The sequence below is a fragment of the Anguilla anguilla genome, chromosome 3 (genome assembly GCF_013347855.1).
Source record: "Anguilla anguilla isolate fAngAng1 chromosome 3, fAngAng1.pri, whole genome shotgun sequence".
NCBI lineage: Eukaryota > Metazoa > Chordata > Actinopteri > Anguilliformes > Anguillidae > Anguilla > Anguilla anguilla.
This window is the reverse complement of record NC_049203.1, coordinates 61773485-61794776: the sequence shown is the minus strand read 5'-3', so window position 1 is coordinate 61794776 and position 21292 is coordinate 61773485. Positions and strand designations below refer to the sequence as shown.

Genomic DNA, 21292 nt, shown 5'->3' with positions numbered 1-21292 from the left:
CTCTATGTTAGCGCCAAACCTGATTAGCCGCCCCGCAGTTTTGTCCGGTCCGAAAAAACGCGAAGGGGGTGACCGGCGCGTGGCGACCGCTCCCGGGCCACACGCGAGCTGTGGGGGGGGGGGGGGGGGGGAAGCCAAAAGCGCTCATTTTGGCTCACAGCGGGGATTCTAATGAAGCGCGCTTGGCCGCGAATCACGCCGCTGAGCCCAGCCTGTGTTTACAGGAGCAGAGCAGCGGCCTTAACTCTTTACACGCAGCAGACACCCAGCTCCGCATGTTACAACATTTATGAGGGACAGACTGAAAGACCGTCCAGCTTCGAAGCAAAAATGATCAAACTCGTAAAAAAGACATGACCAAATATGGCAATGTGGCAACGGATGTTCTAAACTGTAAGGTAGCACTGGAAGCACCTGTTAGCCGCTGAAATATCGTCCAGCTTAGATGTGAAGAGAACAGAAAGAACACTGGAATACAGGGTGAGCGTAATTCCAAATTTAGATTTGCGAAGCAACAAAACCGCTTTAGAACGTTCCAGAGAGGAGCTTCAGCGTTGTGGACTACCCGTCTCAGAACGTCTGAGGCCGGCACTTGCCATCGCAAGCGAATCAACTAGCCTAATCTTAGATGGCGAGTTTCAGAACGTTGAAAGAGTCGCCAGTTGCAGCCCGCCACGTCGCTAATCTGCGATGCGAACCGGGCTTACAGCAGCGCTGCTCAGCTCCAGGTCCGGCGGATCTGCAGATATTCCTGATTACCTCACTAACGAGCTCACTCCCTGAACCCAGGCGGCGGCAGGATAATTAGCGAAATCAGGCGTTGCGGCGCACGGCTGGAGCGAAAACCTGCAGACGCTGCGGCCCGCAGGACCCGGAGTGGAGCTGAGCAGCGCGGGTCTGAAGAATCCATCTGCACCGTGGCAGGCAGGAGGACAGGAAGGACGGGAAGGATGCAGGGGCAGAGCATCCCAGCAGCTCCTCACAGCAGCAATAAAAATGGGCGGCCTTCGGGGGGCGACGGAGAGCGATCAAGCCCGGTGTTCACGCTCACACACACGCGCGCCATCGACAGAGGGTCCGCTCGGCCCTCCTGCCCCGGACCGATAACTCACTCCACTCTCCCGCTCGGCCCGAGGTCATTAATCAGAGCCGGGGGGGGGGGGGGGGGGGGGACTAATTTCTCCGAGGGCGGCGAGTGATTTGATTTGTGGGGCCCGACGTCCCTTCCATTAATTCCCCAAAAAAGTTTATCAGGCGACACGAGGACCCCTGAAGGATCACGGCACGCGGTGATAAGGGGGGGGGAGGGGGATTACGCGACGGCAGCCGTTAATTCGCCTGTAAATTGGCGCGGGCGGCGGCGGCGTCCGGGGGCTCCCGCTCTCCGCTTGCCTTCCCCGGTCTCCGCCGTGGACGTTTTCTCCCGGCGGGCCTTGTGTCTCTGCGTCGTGTCGCCGAATTAACAGCTGGTAATCGGGGGGGGGGGGGGGGGGGGTAAAAAACGACGGGCGGAACATCTGATTGGTTCGGGTGGCGGGCCGGGACAGCGAGGCCCCTCCCGGCGCCGGGTCACATGTCCCGCCCCGCCCGCTCGCTCGCCCGCTCACCCGCCCACCGGGGCCTCGGGCACCAGAGCGCTTCTGATGGCAAGCGGCGGCGGGCCGGCGGTAACAGGCTTATTAGGGACTTCTTAGAGGGCGCGGGCTGCCGCTGGACCCCCGCCGGGCCGCCATTACACCGGCTCTGGCAGGGTCATTATCGCCCGGCTGCACCCCGCAGACCCGCTCCCGACCAGCGGGCGGCATGGCGTGGGGGCGGGGGAAGAGGTGTGTGTGTGTGTGTGTGTGGGCGAGGGGGGGTGTGTGGGTGCATGTGTGTGTGATGCTGATGGGGGCGGAGTGGGGAGGAGCCTGAATGAGCAGCAGCTTTTCAGGGATTGGATAAACCCTGGATGACAAACAGAAGCGGGAGGGGTATGTTTGTCTCCAGGAAGCCAGGGTGAACTGGAGGTGTTTCAGACCTGTTTTTAGACCGGACCTTTAGCACCCGTAACACCGCTAACCTCAGATGACTCAGAGACGGCAGGACAACTGGCAGGCGCAGGTAGTGGAGCGTTAGCGCTAAAGCTGTCAGGCGCCAGCAGCTTACGGCGCAATAAAGGATCCAAGGTGTGAAAAGTGTGAAATGTAAATACAGTGAAGATTAGCCGACACGGGGAGACGTGGCTGAGAGTCTCTAAGTATACACGAGCACGCTCACTCCAGAGATCCCCTCAGTAATATCACTGCCTCACTCACCCTGTTCCGTTCTTCGTACGCAGTCTTACGTGGAACCGGGGGCTAAACGATTTACAATACCCCACGCAACACTACACTGTTATTACCTGCTCCGCAGATTGACGTGAAAAACACAGTAATCGCAGCTGTTATATTATGTTAACATAGCGTGCTATTAAATGTTGTCTGAGTGTAAAAATAGACGGGAAACATTTTCCAGCTCGAGTTAAAAATGGAAGCAGGGTTAAAGTCCCAGCAGAAGTGCACATTTGGGAAGAGTGCAAGTGTGCACTGTGGAAAGCCTTCTTAAAGAGGATGCAGTCTATGCCAACGCGTCACTCCATAAGACAGCGGTAACCAATCCCGTTCCTGGAGATCTACCATCTTGTTGGTTTTCATTTCAACCTTAATTTGTCATCTGATTCCACTGAACAGCAGCTCAATAACATCTCTAGCTGTTGAATGAGACGAGCTTTGTGAGGGCTGGAGTGAAAACCTCCAGGACGGTAGATCTCCAGGAACAGGGTTGGTTACCACAGCTATAGGAGAAATGTTCTGGCTTGTTCTGTGAAAACAAGGCGCTGGATTCTGCAGTCCCCGCTCATTAAAAGGCACTAAGGCATCAGACAAGAGAGAGAGCTCTGCAAGGGGTGCCCTAGACCCCACGCCGGGGGGGGGGGGGGGGGGGGGCGGGGGGTCTGGGGGTATTCTCCAGTGGAACACACATACATTACAGCGTTGTGACAGGCCAATTATTTCAACACATCTTCATTAGGCCAGTCAGTGTTCCTTCAGCAGAGGAAGGAACCAATAGCGTTTCTCTCACGCTGGTCAATACCAGCCCCCCAGTGACCCCCCCCCCCCCCCTCCAGGAAGCATCCAAAACCAGAGCCACTACTGGCCAGCGTGGGTGCTCCACTGGTTAGGGTTACTGGGGAAGGTAAAAACACCCCCCCCAAGTCATTTCATACGCTACTAGTTAACCAGTTTGGCGACTTCTTACTTCATTCAAGTAAGACAAATAAAATCCACTTGCTTTCACTTTCCAGCCAACCGGGTCCCTCTGAGCTTCAACTTCTGACCCGCTCTCGCGAATTTGAGCGCACCACATAAAGTGTTGCGCGTTTTATAAAAGTTCTGGCTGCGAACACTAAGACGGCGCATCCTTTCCCCCGTGACATGTTATTATTTTTTTATTTTTTATTTTTCTATCTGAGAAAGAGCTGTGGACTGCAGAAGATAAGAGCGGTGTCACAAACATCAAAGCCAGCGTACGGGCGAACACACACGCGACTGTTAGCATAGCAGGAACAGGAAAGGGCCCGCTATCTTTTCAGTAGTCAACATCGCCTGCGGAGGAACCCTATTAGGAAGGGGGGGGGGTGGGGGGGGGTAGTCAGTGGGCATCAATCTTTTTTGGACTGCGCGCCGAAGCTCCACCGCTAAAATTGCTTTTGGAATGCGGCGGGCCGTGATGCGTCGCGTTTGATCCGCCGAGCCCGACGGCGGCTGAGCTGCTGATTGGTGCCGCCGCGCGAAGGAAGGGGGGGCGGGGGGGGGGGTGGGGGCTGGTGGGGGGAGCAGAATAGACAGAGGGAGTCTGAGGGGAACGGAGGAGGATGGAGGAAGGAGAGAGGGGGGGTGGGGGGGGGCAAACAAATAAACAACTACAAGGAAATGAAAGAAAAGTTTAAAAAAAAGAAAAAATGAAGTCTGAGTCACCGCAGCAGAACCAATTTAAATACGACAAACGGCAAGAGGCGGCGAGTGTGAGGCGCTAGCCCCGCGGCACGTTCGGGCGGGGCCGCGTGTTGGGGGGGGGTGCCTTAACGCATCCGCCGAGCGGTAGCCGGGCCGACCCCACCTCGGGGGGGGGGGGGGGGAATGGGAATGCTGATCTTGCTGACTCCGCTACAGCGAGACTGGAGGTGAACCCCCCCCCCCCCCCCCCTTTCCCTTCCACCCTCTCTGTAAAGATGGGGTCGATCCCGCGAGGTGAGAAGTGGCTTAAAACCCAATGAATATCAAGGCGCTTCATTACCGTCGCGGCTGGCCCCGGGGCCAGGCGGAAAGAGCAGCCGTAGGGCGCGTAAGCACAACGTACCGCCGGGCCTACATCGCCATTCTGAACCAATCAATCAATCAGATGTCATTTTCATACAGCGCTCCTGGCACGGAGGCGGCCCCCACAGCACCTCACTGGGGCGACCGCCTCCCAAAAACCCCTCCGTCAGTACCGCTGAGTTCAGACAGCCGGATGCAGCCGCTGCTGCAGTCAAGTGGCCTAATTGGAAATACAGTAGGAATCTGATCCTATTTAAGAGGCTGGAAGCGGGGCTTAAATCCCTGTTGATTATGGAAACCCTTTCTTCTATCATTAAGTCTTTAGAAAGTGGGCTCTTGAAACAGCGGGTAAAGGCTGTACGGCATTAGTACGCTCGCTGTGATTTTGAACTACAGAGGATGAATTTGCAATACTGTACTTGTCTTGATTGTATCCTGAGACCAGGACAGGAATACCAATCCGAAAAGACGTATTAGCAAAATCAACTTTAAAAGAGTAACTAACAGTACTGCATCAACCCAAGCAAGGCCCCAAGGGTATTTTTGTATCGCTTTCCATGCACGCAAGCAAAAACTACAATTCCCATGAAGCACTGAGTTGACAGAGGTCTTCCTGCAAGGCAGGAAAACCCTACACAACAAGGAGCACACTTAAGCCAACATTGATCACCAAACTTAACGTTTAGTTATAAATACCATCCTGGAAGAGAAATATAAAAAAAAAAAATTAATAAATAAAAATAAATAAATAAATAAAAAAATAAAAAATAAATAATAGAGACTTGGGTTAACAGTACAAACACTCCACTACATAAATAAAGGGGCAATTTTCCAGACAAATGAAGCTGGTTTCTTCCAGCGACTGCTTTGGCAGCTCCGCAGCGAGGATTTATGGTCCTTCGTAATACCCTGCGATGGTGAAGCCTTATGAACTCATTCCGCCAAGTCCCCCTCCACCTGAACCCGCTCTCCGACCGCGACGAGCGTGACGGCGGCCTCCCCGCCGCGTCCGGGGGATGGATGCCTTCCGCGCGACGCGCGCGACATCTGTCGACCGTATTTTCAGCGCCTCGGCGCGGGGCGCGTCGGCCACCATCGCGTCGCTCCGTACGGCTCCCCGCGATGGAAGCGGGAAAAGCAACAGGCTCGCGCTCTGAGGAAACTTTGCGGTAAACTCGACGTAAAAAGTCTAAACGAAAAAAAATCGCTTTGGAGGAACGCGGGGCACCGTCGCTGAAGAGGGGCGGACAAAGAATCGGTTTCCGCCGTGCGGGAGCTCATTTTCCCCCCCGCTTTTAACAGAAAACCCGCTTAAAAATGTGTTTTTGTCCCCGTGTCTCTGACGGCCCCGTCTGCACGTGAAACGCGCCGCGCTAACAAACCGTGCCGAGAAAGAGCTGAACCAGCGCGAGCGCTGTGGGCTTCACCGACGCGCCGCCCTAATGGCTGCCCCGCGAGGAACCGTCCTCGCCGCGTTTACAGCCTGCCATGAGTACAGCGCTTCACTTCAGCAAAAGGCTCTTAATCTTTCGGTTATTTTGCAAAAAAAAAAAAAAAAGAGTGAGATTACGAAACGAGCACGAAGCTGTTCCGGGCGCAAAAAACAGCTTGCGAACGGCAAAAAAATCCACGCCGCACTGCTAATTTCAGCCTTCGGAAGCGGCAATTACACCTCAGGTGTAGCGCCCCCTCAGACGTCAGCGCTGCTAAATGGGATTCAGAGTTCATTACTCGCAACCTTAATTAGGTACGATGTTCTTCCACACACCGTACTAATTTAAAAGGTGTTTTCATTCGCGCGTTTGTTTGTTCTATCGCCGCCACCCCCCCCTCCCCCCCCCTTACCTCCTCCTATCCTTCCCAGCCCCCCCACCTCATACCCCCCCCCCCCCCCCCCCCCCCCCCCCCCAGTGCACCCACCCTCAAGACATGAGCACAAAAAAAAGGAACAAACAAACAATCTACTGTATCATTCTGGGGAAGAACCCTCTGGAGTCTTTTGATATTAGAGAGGTGCGGCAGAGCTGGCAGTGTAGCGGGGTAGCAGGGAGGGGCGGGTTTCTGCTGCAGTGTGGAGACCGTGACATCGCTCCCAGGTCCTCTTTCGGCTCTTCATTAGCCTCCGCTCTGAGATCTATCGCCCCTGCTTCGTCCCCGCCACCCCCCAGCCCACCCCCCCCCCCCACCCCCGATTAGCATTATGCCAGCAAATGGCATCGTAGCATTCTGGCTTAAATTGCTGTTTATTTCAATTTGCGCGGGAGACGCGATAGCTCTGTACGCTGGGGCTCTGTACACGGGGGCCGTGTGCTGATTGGCTGGGGGCCAGGGCAGCAGTCAGCCACACGCCCGGGCAGTGGGGGGGGGGGCTTAGGTTGAGCAGACGTGAACAGGGTTTCCTCTACACGCACGCCTATAGGGAAGCTCACACACCTGATATTCCCACTAGCTGCATGACAGGCCCTGGCTGATGTGCGTATAACACCCCCAATTACCCTGCCTCCCACCCCAAGAACCCCCTGCAGTACATTAGGAATCAGAGCAGTGAGTACACACACTGTCAAGGCATCGTCATGGCAACATGACCCCCCGCCCCACCTTCCCCACAACCTCCACCTCCAAATCCCACCCACCCTATCAAAAGCCCGCCAAACCGCCCCACTTAGTCAACCAACAAGTTGGGTAGAGCGGCCGCGCGTGTGAGAACAAACTGCCCAACACTGAGAGAGAAAGCCTCCCAGCACCGACCGGCCCAGCGGGCTCTCAGCGGCGGTTATCGGAGCGTGACTACAGCCGCGCCCGCCTCCGGAGCCGCCCGGCTACGAGCGGGCCTCCCTAGCAGCCGCCCGCGCCAGCGCCAGCCGAAACCGAAGCCCTCGTCCCGCTAACTGCGGCGAGATTTCAGCGCCACGTCCGCCGATCGCCCCGCAGACAGACATGTTCGTTACAGGAATGAGGAAAAGAAAAAAAACACAGTTCTTCGGATAATTAACGTTTCACAAAAGCAAAAAAAAAAAAATTAAATTAAACTAAATTCTCAAAGTGGCAGGAAGTGAAGGCGCCTGCCATGGAGTGGCAGTAACGAAGCGTTGTTAATTAGCCATCGGAGGGAAACGAGGCCTGCTTACCTTTCGACTTGGTGGAGAAGTTGAGGGTGAGTTCGGAGAGGAGGTCGGAGGACTCAAACTTCTCCTCTTTCACTTTGATCCAGAAGCAGTTCTCCGCCATTTCCTGAGGCACGATCTGCAAACACACGTTTCTTCATAACAGGGCGCACAGCTTCACTCTCCAAACACACCAGTGCTAAGACTGTTCCCTGTATAATGTCCCTTCAAAGGCAGGGTATGTTCACGTTCATGGTGCCTACTGGAAACAACAACTGGAAGCAAGGGAAAGACTTGGCAAAACATACTAAATAAACCATAAGAAAGAGAGTTCTTCATATTGGTGAAAACAGATGTTTCTTTTGGGATTTTCACCAGAGTTCTTCATATTGGTGAAAACAGATGTTTCTTTTGAGATTTTCACCAATTCGCAGCAGTTTTAATGAGTCAAAGTTGTTCAAATAGTCGTGTGACCCAGGTCTGAAAAAAAAAAAAAATTTAATAAAATAAATTGACTTAAGCGCGCATAATCATTGTGGAAACCTTCCAGCCTAACCCGCGTGTTCACTGTTAATGATAATTCAAACTACTCTTTCAAGTGCATTAATATGCGCGGCCGGACAGGTTTGCGTCAGGCAGACTCTGCTGGGCGAATGCAGCCGCTGAATGATCAAGGCCGGGGGAGGCAGGGTGAACCCGGGGCTGGGAGGACATGAAAGCCTCCGGTGGGAGGTCTCTGGAGGAAAAGCGCAAAGCGTTTGAACTCGGCGCACGTGGAAACACGACCCCCCCTCTCTGTTTGTTCTCCTCTCCATTTCACCCTGCTTGGCGCGACAGGCTCCACCCCTCCACATGGTGCCTCCATGTTGAATCTCCAGGGATAACGAGCCGTAAAAGAACCATGTGACGCGTGCCATGACGCTGGCGCTCGGCGGCTAATGGTTGCTGGGTTACCCGTTAGCGCCTCCCCTTACTGCAGAGCCAATGATGTAAGTGCGCCTAACGAGACGAGACGGCGAAACTCCTGGAAGGAGCACATGGCAGCACACAGTTCCTGTAAAACCAGGAAGTGAGCCCTAAAATAGCGCACCGCTGTCACGGAACAGCAACGACTGATGTGGGTGCTTCCGAAAATCCTCCAGGCCTGTCGGAGCCTGAACTGATTAGGGAAACAATAATACAATCAGCACCACTACAGTCAACCCCACAATTTCCCCATTTCGTGCTAAAATGGCAGTCATTTTATATACCAACATCTATACTTTCCACTGGTCCAGAAGTGGCCAATGTCGTCACAGGTTCCACGACTTGTACATGTGCATATGCATACAAATAAGGCATCACAAACAGTTTTCAGACAAGGCAAGAACAATAGCCTTGTACAATAAATAAAACTATTACAAGGCAACTACCACTTCCTGTTTACATCCATTCTACAGCAATTCTTTCTGACTTTGGTTCATTTTGATTAAAACCAGAGAGTGAATTTAGCTCGAGGCCTACCCCCTTTCCAGTGTTTACATCCATTTATGTCATCACTCTATCACTACTGACGTCTAAATGCATACAGTGTGTGTTCATCTTTTCCCTGACACAGTATGAAAGAGCCCACAACAGAATCTTAGCACCACTTGCTATCGGTGTGCGAAGGCAGTTATCTTGCCAGCTTTTTTTGTTTTCTTTTTGTTTTGCTTGAAGAAAAACACCAAATAAAACGCGGTCTGAAAAACGGGGGAGCAGATGACGGGTATCGACTGCTCCTCGGCCCTCGGTCGGCGTGGCAACGTGGCGCCGCGTGCTCGATCACTCCTCTACGGCGACTCTGAGCGCGCTCCGTATCTCTCTCTCCGACCGGCCCCTCGCAAACTAATTATAACATCAAATTCTCCGCGCTGATGAATCCCCTTCTTCGCGGCGTGCCGCGGAGCGGGGGACTTCCCGCTCAGACCTGAGAGCGCCTGAGAGAAGTTCAAGCCCGCCCCCGGGTCACAGGCAAATAACTTTCTCAAAGAGATAAATAACCGGGCTGGGATCCGTCTCTGCCAGGCCCAGGCTGGCTCTAGGAAGTCAGACGGGCTCCGAAAAACGCTCTTAATTATTTATTTGGAAAAACAGAGGCTCCCCTTAAAACGAAGCAATTAAGGAACGGGCCGGGGAGCCGGGGACGGCTAACCTGGCTCTGTTTTAAGTGATGTGAAGCCGCCTCAGCTCTCCCCCCGCGGGGGGGGGGGGGGGGGGGTAATGGGGAGGCCGAGGGCCTGGGCCGTGTGCAGCAGGCCTCAGACGCGGGCCGAGCCACCATTTACCTTCCCTTAAACGCGCTCCCCTCCCCAGCGTAGGCGTTCACAGTGTAGGAGAAATTAGTTTACAGCACCTCCGGGCCACAATCTCCCGCGAAGCTGCTTGAAAATCCGTTACATGCTTTAAAAAAAATGTGTTCCCTCGATTTATTACTTCTGGCTGCATTTACTTTCAGTGCAACTCACCCACCCCCCCACCGCCCTACTTCCTAGTACCCCCACCCCACCCCCACCCCCACAGAGGTGGCGGGGTCTCCTGCGGGTGAATATCTTTTTTTTTTTTTTTTTTTTTAAAGCAAAAGGCAGAAACTCACTTTCTCTCTCTCTCTCTCCTCTCTCTCTCTTACCTCCCACAATCACTCTTTACTTCAGCAAAGATTCTTTCCTTCCAGAAGATTTCCCAAATATAATTACAGACAGGTGGTGCCTCTCCAGCACTCATCAGGCGGAGAAAATTATAATCATAATCAGGGAAATATTCAGAGAGGGAAGGCCCCTGCAACACACCGCCACGATACGGCTAGCGCTACGCTATCACAACTGTACGAGCTACAATTTACACGCGCTAAGCGAAAAAAATAAATAAATAAAAAACATTTGGTGAGTGAGTGGGTGGGTGGGGGGGGTGGTGTCGATAGCTCACCTCCGCTCTCCCGGTTCCCCTCTTTTTTAATCACGCGGGGCTAGCGCCGGCTGGCTGGCACGCGGACCGCGCCATCTGCTCTAAACGCGGAAGACGGATGACTCCGGCGCGGCTAAATCGACACAGATTGCTTTTTCCTCAGGTGGCTACGATGCCCGCGCGTGCAATCCACCCATTTCATTTGCATCTCCTCTCTCCTTCCCGCCGGCGGAGGGTGAGGTCGCGGCCCCCGCCGACTCCCGCCGCAACCGCCGCCGAGATTGAGATGGATGTGCTAGCGCTAACGCTAGCGCTAGCGTACGAGCGCTAATGGAGAGGTGTGCGGAGCGCTTGTTCACGCGCTAATAGCAGAGGAGGAGGAGGAGGAGTCTCGTTCTCTCTCCCCGAGCTGTATAATGTCTCGGGTTGCGTTACGCGTGTGACTGGGGGGCCTGGGGGGGCCGAGGCGTATCTCCGCGGCGGAATGTGACGGCTCTCTTTCCCCCCCAAACAGCACAGGCGGGGTGTCCTGCGCGTGGCCTCCCCGTCGGTTCCAGTGCTTGCGCAATCGAATTCCCATCAGCGCCGCCGCAATGAAGGCGACCGCCATTCCGTCTCGTCAGGATGTCAACCGCCGCTTCGGAACGCGACCGCGCTCCTCGGCCTGCCGCCGCAATGACCTCGCCGCCGCGGTAATGCTAATTATTACCCAGCGCCGCTGACGATGGCGGCCAGCGTCTATCCAAGCAATGAATAAATAAACGCACGGTGACATGTGTTTACTCTCAGCAGTGACAGGCTTGAGGGCGCCGCTCACACTCAAGTACGATGATTGTATTGATGCGAGTCTTGCGTTGAGAAGTATCGCAAACCTTCGATTCCTTTTCCCCCGTTGCTAGATTTCATGACCATGATCCAGTCGAGAGCGTGTTTAAAAAGAACAAAACATCAGCGCTGAATACGAAATCCGCACTTAATTAGCGTCTGGGATTAAACACAAAGTCAAGGTCAAACATTAGCATCAAAAAAGTACAACAAGTAAATTAATCCTGGTTTCAACCTCAAAGGCGAACGATCGAGCAGGCCGGCTTATCGAAATCGTCTTAACACGCAAGTTAAGACAAAAATATTCTTCTTTTTCATTTCTGTGAAGAGTAACAGAGTACAAGAGTTCTTGGACTGAGCAAACTAAGAAAGTTACTGCTACAGTAATTGTACAAAAGAAGGGTCAGAACCATCATTCGAGATGCCACAAGCTGTTTAAAAAGCGTCATTAACCAGGAACAAAATACCGATACAACTACAGGTGGTAAACGTTGTTATGTAACAGTGGGAGATGTGGGAAAGATACAAAATACACAAACAATAATGACAACAATGGTGGCACAAATAACTCACACAGGTGGCTAGCTGCTGCCACTAAGCCAGAGCTACGCTGTTAATTTGCTGTTTTTCCTTGAAGTTTAAAATATCTCCATTTTTTTTATTTATTTTGCTTGCTTGGGCAACAGCCATCTTTTACAACAACGCACGCAGGCTCCCAGGACGTCGTTAAGAATGCGCGCCACGCCGCGCACTGTCCCTGAATGCCTGCGTTACCACGCTGAATATTTTCCCTCAATCATTTCCCCAATAACATTTAATCAGGGGCTGCATTCACACCTCCCTGCACTCAGAGGCTGATGAAAGACTCGCGCGTGCTGCGGAAAGCACACTCAGCATCGGCGGAAAGGTCAAAATGTTCCCGGTGAATCTGGTAATCAGCCGGCGGTAAACGCAGGTACAGCGGGTTAGCTTTTCCGATCGCTCCTTCCCTTTTTTTGCATTTAACCGGGAGGTCACGCCGAGACGGAAAATGTCAATTTGCCGGAGACCTTCTTACGCTCTGCCTTTTTTGCGAAGGGCTCGACCCAAAAATGGGGGAAACGCCCCGACCTGGGTCACACACACACACACACACACACACACATCTGAAAAACTTTGACTCGGTAGATAAAATGGAGACAGCATTAATCAGCATTGGTCAGACTGCAGAGGAGTGGGCGGTATGAGGCTCAGGTGAGGTGAGGTGAGGTGTGTGCGGTGTGTTCTGCGTGTGGCAGTGCAGGGTCAGAGCGCTCACCTTGGACCAGTTGACCCTCTTCATCACGGAGTCGGGCTTGTACGTTTTCTTGGGCTCCAGCCCGTAGGGCAGCTTGACGACGGGCGGGGCTGGGGGCGGGGGCATGCCGGGCGCCCCGGGGAAGGGCGGGGGCGGCGGGGGCCCGCCTCCGGGGGGCGGGGGCGGGGGCGGCGGTCCGAAGCCGGGCGGCGGCGGGGGCGGGGGCGGGATGCCGCAGTGGAGCGGGGGAGGCGGGCACCCTCCGGGAGGGGGCGGGGGGGGGAGGCGGAGGGGGCGGGGGAGGGGGCGCGGCTCCCCCGGGGAGGGGGGCTCCTCCAGCCACGGGCCCGGCGGCGACCTGCAGACGGGGAGCAGAGCATGAGAGGCAGGCCAGGCAGCGCCCCCTGGAGGCAGCGCCCCCTGGAGGACACTTGCGCAGTCAGCCGGCTGTGTGGACGCGGTGCGCTCAGCAGACAGGGCTAACATGGGACGCAGGGAAGCGGAATGAGCAGGGCTCATCCCACATGCACAGGGGCCTGTCTCCTGGGGCCACAGTCCCAGGGCCATGTGGTCGGTAACATGGGGGGGGGGGGGGCTCAGAGCTCAGACAGTGATGTGTGTGCACTCCTGAAGCCCAGCGCCCAGAGGACCCATCGGGGGAGGATGGGTCAGCCGTCCCGTGGGGCTTCTGGGACGTGCGTTAAACAGGCTGGCGTATAAACAGGATGAGTGGCGCTCAACGGAGCAGGAACAAGTGTGTGCATGTGATACTGCCCCCCCCCCCAACCCCACCCGCCTTCCCAAAGGGGATGTCCCAGCACAGAACAGCGATCCGGACTCAGCCCAAGGGGACGGCGTGATGCAATGCAGAGGTGATTAGGTGAGGCCTGGATCACTGACATCATCAGGCCAGGTTCACTTAGAGCACCATCATCCAAAAAGTAATGCATTCCGGGCCTGATTCACTAAGACCTTTAGCACATGCGAAACCTTTCAGCAAACGCAAAATGAGTAACACAAACAACGAGCGGCGCAAAACAAACAGCATCACTGGTCTTAGTAAATCAGGCTCTAAACACACCAGATTCAAGCAGTAAGGAGTTAAACTCGGCGATGAGGAGATGGTCTCGTGTGAACTCGGACAGTAAGAGAGAGAACGCGAGCTCGCTCTCCCCCAGCGCACCCGAGCCGCGGCGTGCTCTGGGTCTGCAAAGCCGCTGTCAGAATCGACACGCTGGACTGGTTCCTAAACTAAAGCGGCCGCTGCCGCCCCCATCCCCCCCCCCCGCCCCCCCATCCTGGCCCACCCCTGTTCCGGCAGCCGGAGCCCTGGCATGGCCCCTGGGCCCTGTCCAAAACAGCTTACTCGCCTACTATTGAGTATACAAGCTGAGCACAGCCGGATGAGAAAGTTAAGTGGGCAACGTTTTCTCGAAATGTAGTGCACTTAAAATCCCCGGATGATAGACTCCATCTCCAGGTTTTCGCAGAGTGTATTCGGGGGCACATTATTTCAGGAAGTAAACCGCACTTTTCAGGAGGTCCCACAGGAAGAGAGGAATAAATCAGAGAGGAAGAGGCGGGGCTCTTTCACTACACGGGCAGGGCATCTTAGGACACTTCCACAGTACTGCTGGGAAATATTATAGAGGGTATTTTTTGCATATTGCCCATTGCGTACTAAAAATACACAGTAAACAGCAGGCAGTGTGTTTAGTGGGCAGTACACATTTTGAGGACACGGTATTTAGGAGGCTGTTTTCGGACAGGGCCCTGGATCTACCCGACGATAACGATCGCCGTCCCACAGAGAAGCATCACGCTCCCTACCGTGGTCCAGCACAGCGGCCGCATCCATGTAAACAGCAGGAAGTCGGAATACCGGTCGGCCAATAGGAAGTTATATTTAAACAGCGCACCTCCCTGAGGGAAACAAGCGGTGTCATCGGTCGTATGAACGGAGAGCGCAAGGGAAACGGTGGTTCACCTCAAAGCAACGCGTGCATCGTCTCTAATTCAGACGCAAAAGTCTCTCTTTTTCTCCGCAAAGGAAAAACAATTAAGCAGAAGTCTGGGGCAAAATTAAACACATTACCGATAAGATAGAAAAACAGCAGCCTCCAGACAAGTATACGCTGTTAAAATACCACAGCGCTACATAAACAGGTATTTATACGCTTGATAAGGGGGACAGGGACAGTTTGGAAACAAAACGTATGCAAATGTCTCAATTAGGAAGTATGAAAGAGAAGACGGGCTCTGACCTTTCCATGATTAGACGCTAATCTCTCTTCGGAAACTTATTATGTGTTTTTGTTCCACGACATTAAATAAAAGCAAGTTTCTCATTTTCAAAAAGCCAATTCCAGCGCCGCCCCCCCCCCGCCCCCCCAGCCCCCCCAGCGAGAGCTACGTGACTCATTTGCAGTGAGTTATTTTTCTCTGAGTGTTGTGGAGCGTTAGCCTGCACAGTTCTACCGGCGGGCTGTTTCTTACAGGGGGGAAATTAAAAAGGTGTAGCAGACCCATTCTTTAGGCTGGTACCCCAATCCCAAGAGCACCCCCCCCCATACCTTCCATATGATAATGCCACTGTCAATCTCCTGCCTGTGGCTGCCGTTTTCTCTTCTAAGCTTAATATTCGGTAACGGGAGCAAATTAGCCGTTAAATTAGAGCGACGTCGTTCTTACTGATTTATTTTCTAATAATTGAGGCCCTTCCCACATGCCAACCCCCCCTCCCCCCACCTCTCCCCACCCATCCATCCATCAGCGGCTCCCTCTTTCCAAAAACCCCCGCCCCCCCCCAACCCCCCCGCCCCTCAGAGCTGTACCTTCCGCACACGCCCTACGGCGCGGACGGCTCGCCCCGAGTGGGCGTGGCCGTCGGCCGCGCGCCCCCGTTTGTGTCGACGCGGGCAAAGCTTTTCTGACGAGCCCCCGCAGTCCGGAGCCCATCGATTGCTGGTGGCCGGGGGTCAGGGAGGGGGCGTGGCTTCCTCTTTAATGGCTCCGGGCTGCCGGTGCCCTCGCTGGCCTCTTCATTTGGAGCTCTTATTAGAGCGAGGGGGCGGAGCGGGACGAAATCCAACTCATCTTCAAAAGCCATCGGGGAGCGCGGAAAGGGACCGCGAGCTCAACTCCGACTCTCCCCGACACTCGCAAACAGCACGGCTTAATTGACTGGGGACCGTCACACAATTAAACTCCCCGCCGAAGAACTGCGAAATTCAGTTATAAACCGTCTGCTTATTAAAGTTACGCGACTGGATTCAAAGGGTTTTTTTTTTAAAAAAGGAACGTGTCCCTCAGCCAAGACGTGCGGGACCTGTCTTTACTGTACGAAAGAAAGGGACAGCCCCATTTGTAATCCTCTCAGTTAGACAGAAATGGGCTGGAGATTCCTTTTTCTCGCTCCCCTAACTGTGTGATGGATGTACAGCCACTGTCACCTGCAGACACAGCTTTATAAATGTTAAAGTCTCCTCACTTCCTTTTGAATTGCACCCTGGGAAGTAACACCCAGGCTGCAGAGCCCATTTTGCTGCTCCGTTACTACTAACTTAAATCATGTTGCCACTTCCTTGGCTAATTTCATTTATTTATTATTTATGTACTTGTTTTTCAAGGGAAAGCAAAGCAGAATCAAAACGTAATTACAGCAGCCAGAGGCTAGCTACTCGACCGCCGCACTTCACCCAAATTGGATAGAAATTCACACGACAGGCAAAACGTTCCTCTTGTGAATTTATCAGCAAACTGTTTCCAGACTGAGGGCGGTTAAGACTGCAGATCCGGGTTAGAGCCCCACTCCTAACGGCGTGGCCAGAATGCTGCATCTGCATCTCTCCATCCAAAACCAGTACCAGGTATCAGCCCAAGACCGTGGCTCCAATATGCACTCTTTTCCTTAACCCTTTAGATGCTGGTAAAAATCCCCGGCAGTGTTCAATCAAAACATGCATCTGACCAGCATGCACAATCACACGACAGAGGATTTTTACAGCGTATGGAACGGTACGCGATGTGCATACAAAGGACTGAGCTGTGTAAAATACCTATTTAACCCAGGTCTGGTGCAGCGGCCATGTCGACACCTTATACAGCGGTGGGGGGCCGACCACCGGTGTGTTTCCGAGAGTCTCTTAAGTGTGAGGCGAGCGTACAGAAAGAGCCCCCGGTGGAAACAAAGGGTCAAAGGGCAAGCAGCAGGAAGTGTCCGTGGTGAAAGAGCGCAGCGGAGCATGCAGGAAGACCACCCACCTTGGCTTCAGCTTCAGTGAGGAGCCTCTGAGTCTCTCTCAGCTTGTTTCCCTCACTAGTCAACTGCGCAGACACACGGACGACAGACACACGGACAGAACACACAGACAGAGCGACAGACACAAACGCAGGTTAGCCGGACAGCGAGCAGGAGCGGAAAAAAGCGTGTTTTTTTTCTTTTTGTTAGTGCCCGGACGCCCGCGTCAGGGAGCAAGCGGAGAAGCAAGCCCGCCCGCGATCGCAAATGAAAGTTTCTGTTAGAACCCCTTCAGGACAAAAAAAAGCAGAGGACGAGCGTAGATGACATTGTGGTAATTACAGAGAGCTTATGGTTTGGCGAAGAACAGCAAAGAAATTGGCAGTGTTGCAGATAAAAGGACAATCAAACTGGAATTTATTGCCAACATTGCTACATTTTACTGCACGATGAAGTGTGTGGATTGTTCCAAAAAAAATAAAACAGTATTTTTATATCGCAGGGGAATTAATTATGTATGTTTGTTACATTCAAGAGCATTCTGGGATATGACTTTTCAGGCCTGTATCTGCCATTGGGCAGTTATGTAATAAATGAACTGCTATGTTTTATGCATTTCATATATCAAAAAGTGGCAATTAATACAACATTGGCAGAATTATGATTTAATTAATTAGATCAATTATAGCTAATTGTTGTTTATGTTTAATCTAGAGTCCATGAAGATTAAAACTTTATTTGCAATAAACATATTTAAGCGTAATGCTATTTCATTCAACACATATAATCGGCCAAGGCAGTATTCCCCATTTACTACCGTGAAACAATATTGATCATGTAGCCGCACAAACTTTAAAACAGTTCACTCCCTGAGAACCTCAGGCTCTTTTTAAGCTAGGGGAAGTCTCCCCGGTTTCCTCTTTTTATATTAAACAGTCGTGGGATTCAATGTGAACTTTGTTTAAAAAACGAACCGTGCTCTCTTCGCATGACCTCACCGCTGAGAACAAGGGGGGGAAAAAATGGGCGGCGGTGTCTGCTTAACGGCCTTATCCGTTCACATGACGAATGGCAGTTATGCGAGCTGGTTCTGAAAGGCCCGGAGAGAGGGCTGTATTAAAGATTAACCAGGTGTAATGCTAAGGAAACTTCCACAAATGGGACTCAATGAGGAGCCTCTGTACAGAAAGCGGATGAAGGGCCTTTCAGTCTTGCGATACTTAAGGTAATGGAACTTTTTTTGGTGTGAATAGTGCTGGAGACTACAGCGAGCGCAGTGCAATGCCTCATCAACACCTCCTTTTTTTTGGAAATCTGGTTGGCAATTTAGCATCGTTAAGCACAGGCCGTGACAGCAGATCAGTATCAGTTCTAGCATCTCAGCGCCCGTTCAGTAAATAAAGCCACACACTCACACACACACACACACATACTATCTGGCACAATATGGGAGTAAATAAAGCCACTCACACACACACACACACACACACACACACACTATTTGGCATAATTTGAGAGTAAATCAAGCCACACACACACACACACACACACTCTGGCACAACATGGGATTGAAGGTGACATGCATTTGGATGGGACTTCAAACGGGAACTGTGTAAGTGTGTCACTAACTGAGGACTCGGTATATATATTTTTTTTTTTTCTTCGTTTTTTAAATACATAATTTATACAAAGAAACATCCTTTTTAGAATATGTTTTCCCAGCAGGAGAAATATAGCCATTGATAAATGTTTCAACAGCCAACATCACCCTGCTCACTTTCTCATTTGGATAAAACAGCTTGGCAGAAAAACACTCATGTTTACAATTTTCTGGGCCTCATCTAAATCTAATGTCTCTTCTTGAGTGGAGCTTGCAGGAGGTCACTTTTAAATGTCGAATTAAGCGCGTGGTGGGACCTGTAATGCAATGTGAAGCATCCTGGTAATATTGTTCTTACTTTTAAAGGTACATAATATAGACAAATTGCACGCATTTGTGAAATAACATGCTAATAAATTCTGATAAATGTCTGAAATATGAAAATAAAAATCCCTGATATTGATTGTTTACCTTGGCCCCTGAGAGGTGCAGCTTGGCAAAGACTCCAAAACCGTTTTTTAAAACCGTTTGACCTCCAAGAGCTGCTCAGAATGTGTTCAATAAAGCGACGCTCTGGAAGAGGTGCCTGACTCTCTGCTCGATCTGGGGTGTTAAGCTGAAGTATGGCTTCAGCATACACGCTCGCGCAAGCATCGCCACCGGTCGGGCGCAAACTCTGGAGACCAATTAAAACAGGCGATTCAGAGCTCCAATCACGCGGCGAGGCTTTCCGGTCTCTATAAAAAAAAACCTGCGCCCGTAATGAGGAGGGGGGGGTTCTGGGAAACGTGACTGGCGTGAGTCCTCCAGGGCCCGCGGAAACGACGGCGGCGGACGGCGAGCGCGCCCGTTCCCGCTTCAATCGCGGGGCGCGGGCGAGGGGGAGAGAGGAGGCGACGCGTCTCTCTCCAGCGAAAATCTCAGAGCCCGGAGCCCGTTCGACGACGTGGCGCACGCTCGGGGCTAATTCGCCGCGCCGCGAGCCGAGTTACGCGCACTACCTCCTCCTCCTCCTCCTCCTCCTCCTCCTCCTCTTCGGCGCGGCGGCTTTCCCGTGTTGTCCTTACTTCTTTAAGCGCTGCGTTTCCTCGGTGTTTACACACATAAATCTGCCAGATCTGATCGGAACGATGATCAAACGAGCACATCAGAGGCGAGAGAGAGAGAGAGAGAGAGAGAGAGAGAGAGAGAGAGAGAGAGAGAGAGAGAGAGAGAGAGACAGAGAGAGAGAGAGAGAGAGAGAGAGAGAGAGAGAGCGAGACAGACATTCATTAAAATTCACCAGTTTGGAGACAAGGTGAAGACTGCGGGGATATGAAACTTATGTGCTTTAAACTCGCGAGGTCTCTGACTACCAGAATGAGCAGGGCTCAATCTTCATTCATATTTAATAAAGCAGGGGATGTGACTGAGCATCTTTGAAGATCAAACCCGGGATCTTCACATGGGAATATGTGATGGCTCTATACCACCCTGCTAATGAAATGTCGTTGCATGAGCGCCGTGTCGAGGCGGCGCCTGGCCCGCGCAGCTCAAAATGGGGGGGGGGGGTCTTTCAACCACCGGCACGACGTGGCGATGCTATCTTGTGAAGAGGCGCAAAAAGGCAACTTCGCAATTTTTGAACTTCTCTGGAACTTGTCCCTCGACGCAGGCGGGGAGAGAGCGTAAGCTGTCGCGCTTTTCTAGTCGTTGGCCTTTCAGTCAGCGCGTATCCTTATTTGACTTCCCAGCTAAATGCAAGTGTTGTTTTTGTTTTATTCGCAAGCGCATTTCGGTGAACTTGCCAAACGGCATGAAAAACCATGGACACGGCCCAGTCACGCCTACAGACGGGGCCATGGGAAGATTTACAGTGTTTCTAAAGCTATAGAGCCCTTGAATCTTCTCCTTCCACAAACCTTCGCTTTTGGGAGAAAATTATCATTCTCACAGTGGGAATAGGTAAATATACCGCTATCCAGAGAGTGATGTGGAGAGGATTCAGCCTATTCTGCTTTGCATGCATTTACAATGCAATATAATCACATTGTAATATCCATGTTATCTTTTTTTCCTCTCAACACTACCACTGTAAAAATAAGCAGTGACCCAGTGTCCACTTTAAAACAGCTAACACCAAGCTACTCTACAAGAGTACAATGGCTTGTTAGAGTGGTGCTGTGTTTATGCAATAGATAGCATGCACTTGATATTCAGTCCTGTGTATTCAAGATGGAAATGTGGCTATGGAAGGCTATGCCTGTAAGCCACAGTGTATGCGTATGTGTTGCGGTTAGGTGTCTATGCAGATGAAACGGATGCACTTCATTGGCGTGTTGGCAGCGAAAGCATTTTAACTGAACTGCGCTTCCTTCAGAAGCAATAAAGCTTTCCTTCCGCTGTGTCGACAAGGAAAAGCCGACGCAAGTCAAAGAAGCTCAATTTGACCAGGAGCGCGTGTCTTCTTCACGCAGGGAATACACGCATGTTTGTTTTCCTGTCTACACTCAGGGGACGGGCCATTAAGAAAAGGGATTGATGCGACTGTTTGTGGAACAGAGGAGACCGCAATGTTTCCCTGCCGAAGGAAAGCCCGTTAAAGCTTCGGGCCTGAGGGCCTTCACTTTGACAGCGCCTTCAGGAAGCAGGAAGCGGAAGCCAGTCTCACGGGCCGGGCTTTGCCGCTCCGACGAACGTTTGACCCGCCACGGGTTAAAACTTTCAACTCGCGAAACTTCCGCTCTCCAAATGCGCCACGGTGAGAAGACCAGCATGAGCTGAGAGAAATGTGTGAATCAACGCCTAGTGTGGGTCCAAAGTGCGATACAGCACTTGGGCCTTCGGTCAGACGAAAGGCGAGTAAGAGGACCCCCCCCAAAATGAACTGTGCGGGCCGGGCGGTGGGCAGCGGCTACAGGAACCAGGCCAAGCTGAGGTCTGATCTAACGTGCCCGTTTGACGTCGAGCGGGGGAACAAAAGCCGGGTCGAGATGACAGGGGCTT

The 21292-nt window shown here is 52.5% G+C and overlaps 1 protein-coding gene across 1 annotated transcript in view; it reads right to left on the bottom strand.

The window, feature by feature from the left end:
• Positions 1–21292, bottom strand: part of diaph2 (diaphanous-related formin 2) — a 442997-nt gene that overhangs the window by 263611 nt on the left and 158094 nt on the right. Inside the window, 4 exon segments of the mRNA XM_035408002.1 lie at positions 7469–7583; positions 12489–12735; positions 12737–12825; positions 16731–16793. Coding sequence (XP_035263893.1) covers positions 7469–7583; positions 12489–12735; positions 12737–12825; positions 16731–16793 — 514 coding nt within the window.